Source organism: Fopius arisanus, unplaced genomic scaffold (assembly GCF_000806365.1).
Source record: "Fopius arisanus strain USDA-PBARC FA_bdor unplaced genomic scaffold, ASM80636v1 scaffold00033, whole genome shotgun sequence".
Lineage (NCBI taxonomy): Eukaryota > Metazoa > Arthropoda > Insecta > Hymenoptera > Braconidae > Fopius > Fopius arisanus.
Window position 1 is genome coordinate 574781 of NW_011887772.1, and position 16963 is coordinate 591743.

The 16963-nt window shown below is 39.3% G+C and overlaps 2 protein-coding genes and 1 non-coding gene across 6 annotated transcripts in view; all 3 read right to left on the minus strand.

Annotated features, from left to right (window-relative positions):
- The window catches only part of tau (microtubule-associated protein tau), a 5689-nt gene extending 1547 nt beyond the window's left edge, over positions 1–4142 (minus strand). Inside the window, exons 1-8 of one of the 4 annotated variants that reach the window (XM_011303745.1) lie at positions 3991–4137; positions 2216–3548; positions 2006–2052; positions 1751–1919; positions 1464–1669; positions 1039–1224; positions 588–626; positions 61–228 (exon numbers count right to left, since the gene is read on the minus strand). In XM_011303745.1, coding sequence (XP_011302047.1) covers positions 61–228; positions 588–626; positions 1039–1224; positions 1464–1669; positions 1751–1919; positions 2006–2052; positions 2216–3548; positions 3991–4044 — 2202 coding nt within the window. In that variant the 5' untranslated portion in view covers positions 4045–4137. Of the gene's footprint in view, positions 1–60; positions 229–587; positions 627–1038; positions 1225–1463; positions 1673–1750; positions 1920–2005; positions 2053–2215; positions 3549–3990 lie in introns of all 4 variants that reach the window. The other 3 variants (XM_011303743.1, XM_011303746.1, XM_011303747.1) reach the window with 3 other exon arrangements.
- Positions 4143–4707: 565 nt separating this feature from the next.
- On the minus strand, positions 4708–4781 carry TRNAM-CAU (transfer RNA methionine (anticodon CAU)). Its single transcript has one exon. It is a non-coding gene; the product is annotated as a tRNA-Met (tRNA).
- A 10433-nt stretch (positions 4782–15214) lies between these two features.
- On the minus strand, positions 15215–16891 carry Mlc1 (Myosin light chain alkali). The gene is made up of 3 exons (XM_011303841.1): positions 16687–16891; positions 16410–16496; positions 15215–15258 (listed from the first exon to the last, which is right to left on the minus strand). The coding sequence occupies exons 1-3, from the start codon at positions 16889–16891 to the stop codon at positions 15215–15217; spliced, it is 336 nt and encodes a 111-aa protein (XP_011302143.1).
- Positions 16892–16963: the final 72 nt, after the last annotated feature.

Sequence of the window (16963 nt, forward strand, 5' to 3'; positions counted from 1 at the left end):
TTTTTTTTTGTCGTCAGTCCTCAGGATTCGTTTGATTGTAACTCAGGCCTTCATTCGTACCTGGGCACCACTGCCGTTGGCACTTTCCACGTTGGAATTGGAACTTGTCTGGCGGAGGTAATCGCGATCGTTGAATATCTTCTTGTCACCACCTCCTGGTTTATGCTTCACGTTGTCCAGAGATCCTATTTTACTCTCCGCCTTGATGTCGATCTTCTGCGTCTCAATCTATCGTGACATTTGGGCATTACAGAGGGAATTAATCTCCTCGGACAGGTGTTCGTGATGTATTTTTTAAGAAAGATAGATTTGGGTTTGGAATTTTTGGGGAATGAGAGTTGTTCGATCGCATGTCGAGGGTTTTTCAATTCGGAGAGGAAATGGGAAAAATTTTAATTAGAAATTAATTAGCTCAGGTACTCAAAAGGTCACGACGAACGTGCGATCATGCGATTCAAGCTTTCGATTTTTTATACTTACTAATACGTGAAATTTAAGCCAAAGTGATAGAACTCGATAATTTCGTGGGTGAAAGTAGATAATTATCGAATATTTAATTAATATAAACGTTTTGGAGATGTACTCACTTCACCCTGGGACTCCGATGACTTATTTGCCGGTGATGTCTGGGTACCGGAAATGATAATTACGATATTGTTATTTACTGTTCATGCTTGTGTGAATCGTGGCTTTGTGCTAGGTATTAAAGTCGTCGGGATTCGTCCATCAGAAGTTTCTCACGTGTTTTCCTAGAGTTTTTATTAGCATTCCCCATGCTAATGGTCACGATATTAAATTTTAGGAGCACAAAAATCTGATGTTTACTCAACAAAAATTATCTAGCTAGAGAAGGGATAAACTCTTCAAGATATTCAACGACCTAAGGACTAGGAAATATCAACCAGACAAATGTCTTCATGCTGAAAAACATCGGTAACACGTGATGCAGTCGTTATTAATTCGTAAAATTCAAGATCTATTGAATTAAAAGAATCCTGACGCACAGGATCAGGATTATCATCCACCTGCATACATTACCTTGACTGCACCACCACCTGGCACATGTTTTGCGTTCTCTTTAGACCCAACTTTGGGCTTTGCCTTGTCCTTAAAATCGAGCTTGACTGTTTCGATTTTTTTATCACCACCACCTGGTCTGTAGGTTGCGTTGTCCAGGGAGCCGACCTTGGGTTTTGCATTCCACTGGAGTTTCACTTGTTGTATCTATCGAAAGCATGCAAAAGTCCAGATCAATACGATAATTGAAAATCGATTACCGAAAGAAAATAACAAGCGAAACAAGATACTCGAGAAAATTGATAGATCGTCGGCGTCGAAATATCTCGAAAGCTATTGGTTCTACCTAAAGACGCAAAAGAACTTTTTTGTAGCCCGTCAAGTGCTCAACGAATTTACTCTTATCACTTTTTCCCCTAGATCCACTATATTCTGAGATATCTCACCTTCTTGTCGCCTCCACTGGGCATGTACTTGTCGTTCTTGGCTGCAATTTTTGGCTGTGCCTTGCTGAAATCCAATTTTCTATTCTCAATCTTGACTTTTCCACCTCCTGGCTTGTAGCTCGCGTTGTCCAACGAACCGATCTTGGAGCGAACGGTCTTTAAATTCGGCGATGGAGCAGCGCCAACCTGAACTTTGTTCATGGGCACTTCTGCAGCACAAAGTGCAGTTCAATGACATTACGTTATCGCAGACAGACATTAAAGGATCTATCATGAAATTTATTTACTTTTTTTATCAGCAGTTGATGGAGGGCCAGCTTCTGGGGTTCTTGGCAGAGATTTAACGGATTTGCTGGGTGATTTTGTCGGTGAGCCTGCCACTTTTGGCTTATCCCCATCCTTAGATTTTATTGGCAACTTCTTCGTCGGCGATACAGATACTCCGTTTGTCGTTGGCTACGAATAATTCATAAATACAAATGAGCTCATTCTGTTATTTTGTTTCTTTTTTATGGAAATCACAATCTTAAATCAAAACTCACAGAGCCATTCTGCGTCGTTGCGTTTGCGCCGCTATCGCTTCCTCCATCTGCGATTATCAGAATTAATTACAAGAATGAATGTCAGAGAATGGAAAATGATGGAGTAACACTTGAATAGAAATCATTGTGAGCAGAAAACAAGAGCAATAAGTTCTTTTATTCTACAGCAAAAAAAAAAATGAATTGTTTATCTCTAAATCATCAGAAAACCTGATTTGATAGATCGCCCGGAGGTTGACCGGCTCATGCCCTTCGGGGTCTGCGACCTGCTAGGGCTCTTCAGGGGTGTCCCAGGTTTGCTTCTGACTCCTGGTGTTCCTGGCCTCGACCTCTCTGTTCTGCTCCCTTCGCTCACGTCCGCGAATGTCGCCCTCTTCTCGGATTTCGGGGTCCCCGGGGTTTTTGGTGAATGAGAGATCCCAGGAGTCGAGGCCGGCGAAGGTGACCTTGCGGTCAGCGATCTCGGTCTTCCATTATCGAAACCAACGACCGGGGACTTGACCTCTGGAGATCTGCCACCGCCAGGTGACGGCAGATCTAGAGTTCGACCGATGGACTTCGTCGGGGACTTCATGCTGGACCTGGAGGACAACGCGCTTACCGGTCGGGACTTGTCATTCGAATCATCGCCGTCTTCTGACCTGACGGCGTCACTCAATCGGGATTTTGATCTGTCGTCGTCAGGCGCCGGTGTCGGAGCTTTCGATGAGACGGGACTGGGGCTGACGCTGATCTCGTTCTTGACTGGAGTCCGCGGTTCAGGACTTGGAGTCTTCTTCGTCGCAGATACCGCGAGGGACTCATTGCTGGCGGACTTCTGGGACCTGTCGTCCTTCTCTTTCTCGTCTTTCTCATCCTTCTCCTCCTTCTCGTTGTCCATCACCACGTCGTCATCATCATCCTCATCGGCAACGCCCGTCGGTCTCTTTTTCGGTGTCGGCACTTCATTCTCTTTGTCATTGGTCACCAGATTCGGTCCGTTCGCTTCCATTCTGAACTTGGACTGAGGCTGACCCGGGGATTTGGCGTCAGGCGGTTCCCTGGGTGTCGGAACAGGAGCAGCGCCTTGAGGACTTGCAACAATTCCTTCTGGAATTACCCTCGGCGTCAGCAGGCGTTCCGGATTGAACGGAAAACCGGCACCAGGCGGTGGAAATCGCTGACCGCCAGGATCCAGTGACGGTCTTTGCTGTCTTATCTGACTGTTATTGAAATTCGGTCGCTGACCCGGTGGAAACGGTCCCCGAACCGGCCCAGAGGATGAACCCGGTGGAAATCTGATCGGGCCCTGATTCGCTTGAGGTGGTGGACCCCTCGGAAATTGACCAGGTGGTGCGCCCGGCGGTCGGGGCGGTCCAAATCCCCTCGGAAATCCCTGATTTGGTGCTGCCAATGTTGATCGACTGTCTAGACGTGGTAAACTAGGTGGTGGCTGACCTCCCCCCAATCTCGGCCCAGCCGAACCGTTATTTATCGGATATCGCTGAGGTGGAGGACCCGGTCGTGGCTGCAAGCCCGATAAAATCGGTGCTTGTTTTTCTGGCTGGAAAAATTCATATTGGCCTTTCCACGATTTGAAGTCAGCGGTTTTTCCGGGTGGTGGGAGAGAGGGAAAGGCGATGGCGATATCGATAATAACAAAATCATAAACACAGACTGCCGCTACGGAATGATCACATAAATCATATGAGAAATTTCAACTTTGATAAATAAAAACACAAATATTTGCTACTTCCGGAATAACGATTACATTCAGCAGATAGTAAGGGCAAGTTACCCGAGGCTAACTCGTCTGGCTCATCGATCTACCGATAATAGGAAAACGGTGATGTCCCGAAAGTACGTCTCAACGGTACCTGACACGGACCAGACGAGCGCCAGGTATCGATCACGGAATCTGCACATTGTTACATAAATCTAGTGGTTTGTTCAACTTTTTTATACCGACTGACGTAATTATCCTGAATGATCGGTTGGTGTCTTACCACAGATCCTCTGGCCGCGCCAGAATCCTCAGCAGATCTCTGCATCTGATCCATTACATCAAAATGATAAATCCTAGAGTATCTCGATCTCGGGCTGAACCAGTCACATCCGTTAACCTGTTGCCGACCAAAGTGTCGTAACGAGAGCTAACGGAATCATCAAGTGTCCTTCGATACAGATCATTAAAGACTATCAGACTGTGCCATCTAGATGGTCTTACGTGCGTTATTTATCGTGAACAATCATCAATAGCTGAGCAACTAACTACGTGCTGCATCAACCTGATGATCGACAAGCAGACAGATCTGATGATCGTTGCGAGGTGATGTCGGGGTATTTTCATTGACTTGGGATTTTATCTGAAATTGAACTACAACAATAGCCGGTTGCTTAGACGACGTACGACAACGAGGGCAAACTTGCTGTATGCACGCAGACCCCTGTCTAATGCAGCACGGGCTTCTCAAACATGCATTGCAAAGTGTGAAGGCTTTCACATTGTCCCAATTATGAGCTGTGCTGTCGTAACAGTTATAACTAGGTGTGATGATGAAGTTTTTTAATTGTCAGTCATCTGGGTCTTCAACCGGGTGACACTCTCGAGACTTTTCAAGACATTCGTGAGATTCAATTTTCAATTACACAGAGACATAAATACATGGGAACAGGATAATCCTCGATATAATTTTTACAAGAAACATTACTGAAAAAATGGACAGTCCAGACCGGGATTTGAACCCGGGACCTTCCGATTATGCATCGGGTGCTCTCCCAACTGAGCTATCCGGCTCCTACCAATTTCTTAATTTCTTCCTTTCAGTTCAACGGAAATACCGATTTTTCATAAATTTGTTAATCCTATAATTTCGCGGGATTGTAATTTTTTTATATTTTTATTGTTTTTGAATGATAAATGTTTGATTTGGGGTCGATTTCTCGTGCAGCTCTTGAGACGGGAAAATAGGGTGAAACACACAATCGACAATTTCGATGTATTCATGAGCATTTATTGCCTCTTGTACATGAACTAGAATCCCTATCGTTGCAGGCATGATAAAAAGTCGAATAAAGGATTTTTTTTTTTAAACCGAAGTAGTGAGATTGTGGGGCAGAATTTTCAGGGGTCGGTGTTAGTCGATGGGACTGTAGGAGGCACGTAGGTAAACGAATGAAGACACGCGATGGAAGGGCTGCACTAGAAGTCGTCGATTACACAATGTGCAAAAGATCGTTTACGTTTTCCCTGCCCATTAGCCTTGATGGGAACACTCGCGATGGTAGTCTACTCAAAGTTTCGTGATTGATGTAAATAATTTCGGTTGAATTAGTTTTGATGCATGTAAAAATATTTTATCTCGAGAACTATTCACGAGGGCACGTGCCACGAGTCAGAATCTAGTCACAATCCCAAAATAAACGGTTTCGTTTTTATTTGATTCAGGTGGCGCTTAATTCTTGTGGATATCATCAGAATTTAGGTGTGAGATAAATTCAAATATCTCTGTCGCTCGATGAAAATGCGCCATTGGCGTACGACTCCGCGCACGTCAAGATGGCGGCCGATCGCTTGAGAGCGATAAATCCCCGATTTTTATAATGGGAGAATCGTAATGATTCGTAATACTATTTCCTCATTCTCTCAATCGACTCAGGACTTATGCAAAGGAGTTGCCGGGGTGAATGCATGGTCGTGTCAGCTAACCTCAATTCCTCTCTCTCATTTCCCCCGAGTCTCTATCGGAAAGTTGTACATTACCGATCGCTCTCGTGATTTATCCACTCCGCCCCATTCCGGATTGAATCCTTAAATGGTGATCGGTCATGGATTCATTTTGGATCCGGCGGGGTCACACCGACTGGGGATTCCCCGGTTTATGAGAACAGATCGGATTAGGTCAAATGCGGTAAACAAAGTGGAAGGTCATGACTTTGAGCGTCACCCCGACAATCTTCACTCGTGTTTTTTTCTTCCAGAATTCCTGGGGGTGAAGGAATGTACTCTCAGGTGGTCTGCCTCATCGTATTGATCCGGAATACGACACGGAACACGTTCGACGAATTTTTATATCTATGAACTCGTATACTGTGCATGTGCGTCGCAGCCGCACGTGATAGTTAATATTCTCTATTTTCCAGCGGTTGTTGCTTTTATTCCTCTGAATTTTTCCGATATTTTTCCGATTTCCGGTCTTTCATCGATTTTATCGGCTCATTGTTCCATTAAAAATATACCAAATCGACCTGGCATTTGATAAATAGATAAAATTGCAAAAACAATCCCTTCATTCAGCTACTGAGGTGGAAAATATTACCATCAAGATGTGGTTTATCGGTGGGAAATATTCCGTGCGTGGTACCGCGGTTGGCACGCATGTTCAGGCGCAATGAGTCTTCAAATAAAATGGAATAATGCGAGTCTAATATTCTGGGAGCATTCATAAATTATGTCGAAGGGCCATTGGAATAATGAGGGTATTTCCAAATACCTCAATTTGTCTATAAATACAGAAAATACGTTTCACCCATTTTCGCGGAAAATCACCGACAACGAAAAATATTGCCGTCACAAATGCCTACGAATTACGCGGATGCCATAATTTTCTTCTAAAAAAAATAAACTTGAAGAACACCCTTGAAAAATCATGACAGAATTTTCCGATCAAAATCCAGATTTCCGTTTTTCTCGGAAAATACAAATAATTAATTTTGACACAATATTTTTTATTTTTCGGGGATTTCCCGGAAAATAAATTCTTCATTAAAAAATACCGGGAAAATTAATGAATTCCGTTTTTTATATATATTCATCAGAGTGGGAATTGCGTCGATTGTCCGGGTGCGCAATAATTCAAGTTAAATTGAATTAGCCGAGGGAAATATCGGATGAATTTTACGGGCTTCCGTAAACCACCCCTTCACCCTTAATGATGACAAATAACTAGCGATGTACCTGAATGTTGGATGATTGTCTGTTGCTATCGATCAACACAGGGGCAGTCGGGCTGAGCGTGCATTGCACATGGTGAATTATACACACTGATAATGCGATAAACCATCCCTTATGATCCGCAATCGAGTAAAAAAATATTTCCCAGTCGTAACCTATTTTCCCTATTAATCGGATGAGATCGAAATGATTGATTCGGTTCCAGCCATCAAGGGGTTACCGAACTCGACAGACGCGATTTATTCCCATCAAAATATACTATGAAAATAAAAAAAATCAGCGTAATTACGGGTTGATGATTTTTCATTGCGTTTTACGTGAATTGTTCGGTAATTTTTAATGGATAACAATAATTTATCCGTGCGGGTGAATCTTTAAGAGATTTACTGTGCGTGTGAATACTTTATGTGATCAGACCTGTGATTCTTTATCTAGTGGATTATCGGGAGACAGTTTGAAAAATTAATAAAATCAATTTCACTGATTGTTTTTTAACAAGCTAATAATTTTTATCTGGGAATGAAAAATTTCTCGTGCCGGAATTCCATCCCCTGAATTCCCGAATGAGAAATCTACTATTTCAGTGGAATTTGGATGATAATAATTGAATGGAAAAACTATAAAAAAATTTTTTGAAATCACCAGAGACTGGCGTCTCTGACCATGCTCTTACTTGTCAGCTGGATGATTGGGTAATGAACTTGGAAAATTCCAGCACTAATTACTGCACGTTTCAGGTACAGTGGCCTCAACTCAACTAAAGTATGACTGACGTTCGGGCTTTCGTCCTGACGGGCATGGGTTTCTGCTCCTGCGCGACCAAGAAGGTGCGACATCACTGCCACCTATTTTCAAGAACCCAACGGGTCTCCAGGTGATATGGGTTCAAGTGGTGAACAACCAGACAGATAACGCACACAGGGTGTTACGGTTATTGTACATCTCCCCCGCATTGCTTGTGCATACATTTCATTATTTTCGATCCCTCATAATAGACGGAACAAACCAATCAATTTTATCACTCGCGAACAAACCCATGAGAAATTATATCATTAATCCAATCCAATTATCTAGTTGGATGTTCTGAAAAATTTAACAGAACGGTTAATTTTTTTTTTCCACTTTCCCTTGGACATGAGAAGAATCATGAAATTTTTGATTTCATGGGAAATTTTATGTTATTTCCCAGGAAATTGTCATATTACATTATAAATTTTAATAATTTTGAGGAATAATCGGGTAAAAAAAAATTGTAATCAAAATATTTTTTTTTTATTTTCAAAAAATTTCTGGAAATTTTTCAGAAATTTTTTTTTTTCAATAAAAAAATCGGGAAACAACCAATTGTATTTTTGGGAAATGTTTTGGAAAATTTTTAAATAATTTGTTTCGGAAATTTCTTTTTTCTAGAAATTTTTGCGAATATAATTTTTTGTTTAATTATTCTGTTGTTTTCTTACTTTTTTGATTTTTCAATATTTTCAAAAAATACGCCATCTAAATGATAAAAAAAAATCCTATTCAAATTTTTGAAAAATCTTTCAAAACCTTTCCCAAAAATAAAATTGTTTTGCTCTCCGATTTTTTTTGTTTCATAAAAAAAATTCTGAAAAGTTTTCCAGAAATTTTTTGAAAATTTGGAAAAAATAAGTAAAAATCAATAAAAATTCAAATAAATAAAATCAATCAATAAATCGAAAGTTTTTAAATTTCCTTAATATTATAATTCAACTTAATTATTTTAATTATTATTTATTAATGTTATTTAATTAAAAGATTCTAGGTCCCAGATTTTTTAATGAGAAAATCTGTATTATAATTTTATGGAGTCATGAATTAGTAATTTTGACGTTTAGACTTGTTTTTCACCGTCTGAACTGGTTTCTTGCTTTTTATTTTCCCAATCTTTAGATCTCGGGATAATTACGACGATAAATTCGCGTGCGCCGTCTGATCTCGTTCACTCAGAACCACTTGCTCAATGGATTAATTCCCCTCCCATTTTTCTCAAGTTCACAGGGACATACCCTCCCCCATGCAATTCGTCACCTAATTGAGGTGACCCTCAAACCCACAGACAGAAATAAAACCAAAAAAAAAATTGTCGTGCATTTAATTTTCATTGAATCTGTCTCACCGCACACCAATTTTCCATCAGTAATTTATTTTAAATTCCATTAGCTTGATTAGACACCCGCATGTATTCCATTACGCGTACATCATCCTGAAAGTGATTGGAGAAAAATGTTAACCCGGAGATAACGAATTTGAAATTCCGATTCAATTAGTCCACACGATTTTACGAATAGCGGTTTTTTTTTGCGGATTTCTTTCATTTTTTATTTCAGAAACTTTTTTGCTTCGTCGGAATGCGACGGGTGATTACCAAAGCGTAAGTCAGTGGTTACAGCTGTCGATGGGAGATATTAAAGTCTTGGACAGAGCTTTCTTTCATTGCAATGGCGTCTGGTTGGCAATCAGTTAAAATATCAATTTTTCATCTGTCTGACAGGCAAATAAAATCTCTCGTTCCAATTATTCTACTCACAATTTTTTCTAATTCACAGGTCAACGGACAATCCTCTGGAGGACTGATGATACTCTACCTGAAACGATAAAATGAGGACCTGAATTAATTTCATGTAATCAATGAATTAATATATTTTTTGGGGCAATTTTGAGTTGTGGAGTGTTCGAGTGGATTTACGTGAGGGATATGATTTTTTTTTTTTACAGAAAACATTTCAAAAGCTTTTAATGCTGATGTCTCCTTCAGAAGAGAGCTATCCTCTTTACTCCACACGATCGATGCTGGAGTGGGTGGGAAGTGGAGATAAAACGTGTCAGTTCAATAGTCCAGAGTGAAAACGTGACAATGCAACTTGAATTAAAAGGAGTTGGGGCACAATGTGAACGAACTCTGTAGTATCGACCCTGGGAAAGGCAGCAGAAATATCCTTCTACCCTCTGTCGAGTGGATAAAAAATCATGGCATTTTTTCTGCCAGCCGTTGAGTCAATAATAAACAACAAATATATCCGAAATTTTCCGGAAATTATTCCCATTGACCCACTGCCACTACAACAGAGTCCTCATGGTAAATAAAAGTGTCATTTATAAAAAAATCATGGCTCCAGCTGTAATCAACCCCAAGGACAAATTATATTTCATTTTTTAAAATGAGTAACTCGGGGATGGATTATGGGAATTTAGTTTCCAGTACTGCGGAAGAAAAAAAATCTTGGGTGACATTGACGGGGGAATCCCCGACCCCGGGGATATGAAATACTCTCTAATCCTGACTGAAGCCCCAGAAGTCTCCCCTTATGATGAAATTACCAGCGCCCGCACTTCATCATTGATTTTTTTCAAATTGAATTTCTGCCCAGAAATTCCGAGACCTGTTTTTTTTTTCATTAAAATATTATTAAATAAACCCGTAAATTTATTAATCTCAATTAGAACATTCCTGTCACGTGGGAAATGTCAATAACGATTGGATATCATGTGACATTTGGAATAAATCGTATCTTTGATGAGCCATTGAAAACAAAGAGCAACGCAAAATCGTTACGTTCCATTAGCTAGCACTTAAGTAGCGTTTCGGTTAAGGAATCACCGGTAATACGATATACGTTGTAATTCTTCTTCCACGACAATCAGTTACGCCATGAGGACATTGAGAGCCAATAATCAGGGGAATGACAGGGGTGCGCCCACGACAGTGTCCCCTGAATCATGATACAGCCGGTTATTGATCAATCATTTCGTCTGGATGACTTGGAATAAAATCGTCTCCTCCTTTTAACTCAATTATATCGAAAATTTTCGAGCAATGCGTTCTGAAATTTTTGAATTTCCCGCGTCGACGCCCTGCGTCTGTTTTCGTCTGAAGTTGGTTACGAATCGTGCGAGTGCATCGGATGCTGCGCAACCCCATACATCGTCGACCGACTCATTATCGATTTATGTCGCTGCACCCCCATTTTAACGTCCCTACACACCCTTTTTCCGGAAGGGACGAGGGATGAGACTGATTATTCCGAGAATATCTTGGGAACGACGTGAGAGGGTCTACTCCTAGCTTATAAAATTGCAGGAAAAATAAATTCAACTTATTTTCACATCGCAAAAGTTTCAACATGAGATTTTCTATTATTCCGAGAATATCTTCGAGAGTACGTGACAAAATTGTGGGAATATACCATTGAAATTATTAAAAAAAAATTATTAAATTAATGAAATGAATCTCAATATGGAGTTGGAGTTCCGGATGGCTTTGATTTTTTTCGTGGACCCAATATTCCGAATTTCTCGGTGTACGTTTCACTCTCGATAGGCCTGCATTTTTTATTTCAGCAAACTAGCTGCCACCCTCGCATGCCCGACTATTCAATCACTTTGTTTGGTCACCGGGAGATATCGATCGACTAATTGAGCACGCGGTAGTTAACTCGAACGCGATCAAGTAGAAATACTGAGGAAACCTAGGAATTATTTTTATACCGGCAATTATCGTATCAGGGATTCTCGCGGATTCCACATTCGACCCCGCGGATTTTTCGAATCGCCCGAAAAATCCGCGGTTTCTCACCAGAAAAATTCATTTCACCACGAAAATTACTAATTAGTGGGTTAATAGACATTTTTGAGACATCGCGGATATCACGTGTTTTAATACTCAAGGACGTTGTGCTGCCAGGTCAGTTGCACTCGTCTGTGTGTGCAACGTGCGCAATTGTTGCATAATCGCGAAACAGCATTACGAAGTCGCTCGAGAATAGAATCGAATGTAAAAAGCGATTCAGGTAGAGACAGGTACTAGATCTCAAAGACGCGATGATTATATTTTTAATTATGCATTCCATTCCCCGGAAGAAATCCCCCACAAAATCAATTAATTCAATCAATTACCTGACAATTACCGACTAATCATTCAATAATCATTAAAAATAATTTCTAATTGCCCCTGAATTTCAATAAAAATAAAAATGATAAGGGATACCTGAAATATTTTTTCTATTTTCAAATATTTATTTATCTCAATCAAGGGATTAATTGATTAATTGGAATTAATTGTAATTAAGTGGTTCGAGGGTTTTTTCGAAATCTTTTGGAAGGTGCAGTCTCTTCTCATGACTGATTGCAATTAATTGCATTTCCCAGACCGAGGGATAACATTCAATTGTGGAATAGTGAGATAAGACCGGCGATGATGCCAACACCAAAGTGCAAAGACCTTTGAATGCCAGGAGAGGGGAAGGACGCCATTAAATATTGCGTTTAAATTCGTTGACTTATTGCTGACTTATCGTCAATTACGTGGGGGCAAAGTGTCCTCGAATTATTAAGGATGTGAGTTCAATGATTTTTATTTTCACATTTTTAAATCGATCTCACATCAATTCTCTCTCCAATTTATTTATATTAATTTATATTAATTTATATTTTCATTTGTTTTCCGGCTTTCTGGGGTCACACCCCATCGACATATTTGGTCATCATCATTTCCTCTGCCCTTTGTCTTTTTTTTTTTGTTCCACAGTGGATAATTCGTAGCTCTTTTTATGGAGTTCGATTACGAGTAAATTGGAACAATTTCAGCGCCTCGAGACGAGCAATGAGATGACGAGAAGACACTGGCGAGACGATAATCTGACTCATTCTGTCAACTCGAGCGAATAATTACCCCGAAGAATTGCCGAGGATTTGCCTTCTGCATTCCTGATTTCCGCGGCCATTCTTCACGAATTAAATTCGCGAAATTTTATCAAGAATTCTCCAGATCATTCATTTCGACAGAAAAAAAAATTATTGCTGTCACAACAATTACATCATGTAATTACGATTTATCATCAATCATTATACGTTTTTTTTTTTTGTTAAAGTCAGGGTTAATAGTGAGAGAAGTTTTTTTTTTGTGTGACTTGATGAATTTTTTAGCGGAATTCTTCAACAATACTTGATATCCCCTAATAAATTTGTGCTATACCGTGCGAAATCAGTTGATTATCATGGGTAAAACACTGGGGGGCTAGTATCTGACCCAGAAGTGTTGGATCCCCGTTCCGATGTAGATGAGAATAACGAGAGACCCGTTATTCCCTGAGAACCCTCCAACAGTAAATAGCACTTGAATTCGATAATTTATTATCCCCCATTTAACAACTCGAAATCCCATTCCAATTTTCCATTTCCCTCATAATTTTTCTCCCATAAAAACCCAAAAATCAAAATAAAAATCAATCAACAAAAAATGCAATAATAAAATCATTAATTCTGATATTTAAATAATTTAATTCAATCCTAGAACTGAGGGAAAAAGTTGATCATTGGAAAATTCAATTGGAATTGAATTGATGGCCTGTGGAATTTTTTAATGTTCCCATGTCTATCAGCTGTTTTTGTTTACTATTTGCGGTGTTGTATCAAGAGTAAATAGCACGAAATGATGTCAGTGGAAGTCATGAAATTTATCAGTGACGACTGGAATTTAAACTGCCAGTATTTTTTGTGATGAAGGTTAGTCATGTGCAGAGTGTTTCCAAGAGAGTTTGCGCAGACGACAGCTTGTATGAGGAAGCCAGGTAAATAATAGAGGATTTAATAATGTGGTCCAGATTCGATGATAAGAACATCCTCATCATCCAGAGGATGAAAATTCCGGGATAAAGACTAGAGGGTATTAAAATAATTTTCATTGACAAATTCAGGGTGGAGATTGAGTTCACAGCCTCCCATTCTGGTTACCTCGGGATTAATCGATACGTGTGGCCATCAAGAGGATATTCCTCTCGTGATATTCTCACGGAATTTTTTTTTACAATTGTTTACGATTTATTTAACGATTTTTGTCATCCAGTCTCGGTGAAAATGGATATTTCACGTGCGTCAAGAATCGATTGATCGATTATCAGAAATTTTTTTTACCTGGTCTTGGAGATGAGGAATTCTGCAGCCTCTTCTGCTCCTCCCCCTGTTTCTGCACTTCCATCATCTTCACAGCACAATTAAATTGAGTAATTAAATTGAGTAATTAAATTGAGTGAAAGCACTGATTTTTTATTAATTTTTGGGTAACGAAAAATCGTTTTGGAATTTATGAGTGTTGACTGTGCAGCACTGGTGACGATCAACCGATTGTTCTTATCGGACGCGTTAATAATTAATTATCACTTATGTTTTTGGAATAATAAGTTGCCGGTGGAGATGCGCCGTGCGGACACGGGATGGTTCTCGCGCGGTTGTTTCGACGCGTTTGAAACGACTGATCGGCAGTCGCCGGGTGGTCACGATTTTACCCGAGCCCCCCCACGCCCGTTTCCACTGACCGACCATCACCGAGTCTTCCCGAGCCCCCCCATTTGTTTATTTACTAGGCGACAGTATTTCTTCATTACGAATGTGTAACTGACGTTCAAATATCTCCTCTGCAAATTTAATTTCAATTGTAATTCTTGAAAATTTTAACTACAATTTTGTTCCGCCATTAACAATTAATTATTTCATAAAAATTAATGACTAATTCATTTGATTAATATTCGTTTCAATGATAATTATAAATTGTATTTTTGTTTTTTTTTTTAATTATTATTTTGTGTTTATAATTTTAATTGAACAACTTACCTTTTGAAAATTGTTGTCTTCGATGATTTTGTTGCAATAATAAATAATGATAAAATGATATTCAGTCACATTTTCAATTGAAATGGGAAATGATAAAAATCCTTGGCTTTTGGCACTTCCTCATCATTCGAAAGTGCAATTTATTAACGTAATCTCATTGTTAAATTGGTAATAATTAAAATACCAGTCATTTTATTCGGTTCAACACAGTACTGCCTGGATACATCATAAAATATATTATTTCCATTTGAACATTCAAATAAATAATTAATATACATAAATTTTCGCTCCCTAAAACGATATTAAATAAACAAAAATGAAGGTGTTTCGGGTAAGTTGAGGCGTAATCAGGGTAACATTGTCCAAAACCAAATGAAATGACTCATTATTTTTATGATTGTGCTCGGTGATTCCTCGGTGATTCCATCATGATTTGACTCAGTCACTGGTGATTTTATTCCGTCGATTTTCCGACAGGTCTTCGCTCGGTGAGAAAAACAAAACTGATAGAAACGTGAATTTTACGCGAATGTATGACGTGATGATGCGATTGTTTATTTGTCGATGGCTCTTGACGTGGATTTATTTTTCTCATTATTTATTTATCCATTTTTTATTTAATTATGCGGTGGGCCTGAGGTGGTGGATGATTATTCGTCCGCTGCCTCGCGATCACAAAGCCGACGTAGAAAAGCTGAAAATCAAAATTAAATATTAAAAAACGATTTTAAAAAAATGTCAGAACAGCTCCGACGAGTTCCTCTCGTTGAATTTCGTTTTTACCTCGTCATCGCAGGCTTGAGAATTTTATTTTTAATTGCGGAAATTCAATTATGCAGAGGACGTACAATTTTTTGGGAATATCTCTCGATCTAAATGACATCTCGAAATTTTCGGTAAAATGTTTTTTGCAGAAAAAAATCGGAGCTACAAAAAAGGTATCAATAAAAATTTCGGTATGTCTTACAGATTTCAAGATATTGATCGATGAAATTTGAAATTTAAAGTAAATTAGAGTGGCGGCAATTGAAAAAAATTCAAAAATCATTGTACGTTCTCGAATTGTATGAAAGTAGAGAAAGTCAGATGAAGAGAGATAAAAAAGCGAAATAATAAAATATCTGGTGGGACAATTATTTTGTCTCTGTGCCAGAAGCTCTGGCTTATCGATTTCAGCGTCTCAGCAGAATCCATTTTTTTTTCCTATAGAGCATAAATACCAGAGGATTGTAGCCGCAAGAAACATTTAAAAAAGTGCATGAAGACTGAAAACAATGGATAAACACGAAGAGGTGAGGAGAAGAGGCGGAAACGGACAGAAAGCTGTGGAAATTTTTTTTTTAGATACAAAAATTTCTTGTTAGAGATGAATTTAACTACGGGGTTTACTCACGGTAACATTTTCTACATCCGGCTGGGCATATTTATACATTTATCTGGATCTACAGGAGCACCATCATTTTCTTCAGGAAAGCTGTAAAATGAAGAAATTTGGGACGATCAAAGGGAAATTACACAACGGGCTGGCAATTCTCTCTCGTTGACTCCTGACGATTATTTATTCACGGGAATATTCTTTACATTTCTACCTGGCGGATGGTGTGGCTAAAGTACTAATTACTCGGGGACACATCAATCAGGAATTCAGACAATTGATCATTCATTTTTTTTTTCGCGCGAGTGTTAATTTGTGGAGGGGTAAAACGGTTCGTGGAAATAAATTCATTTGATTTCACGCGGATTTAACTCGACGTTGAGGAGTTATTGTCGAATAAAATTAATCGTTTTGCTGATTTGGCGGTGCTGTTTATTGGGAAAGAGTTTTAATTAGTTTGAGGTACTCACGTGCGTAGGGAACGAAACCATCCTCGTCCTCTGGATCACAGCAGTCTTTCATTATTACGTCAACTTCAGAATCATCAAGCTTCTCGCCTAAACAAATTAATTATTTATCTGTTTTTTATAGATATATACGATATATTATAGGATGAAAAATCATACATGAAGATTATATTGAATATTTTGTTATAGATTTTGATTATGGACATTTCCCGAATTTTTAAAGACAGAACTGACTTTTTTTTTTTAATTGAAGGAATTAAAAGTGCAGGAAATAAATTACCGAGGGTCACCAGCATGTTGGAGAGCTCAACACCCAACATAGTTCCATTTTCCTGTTTGTCGTACAGCTTGAGACACTCGAGGAAGTCCTCATAGGTGCCCTGGTCCTTGTCGTGCTTCAGCTGGCTGAATATGGGGAGGAATTCCTCGAGGCTGATTTTCTTCTCGTTCTTCTTCGTCGTACCACCCATTTTTTCAATCGTCATGTTCGTGGGGTTGAGGTTGAGGGCACGCAGGACATTTCCAAGATCGGTTGCGTCGATTACATTGGTACCATC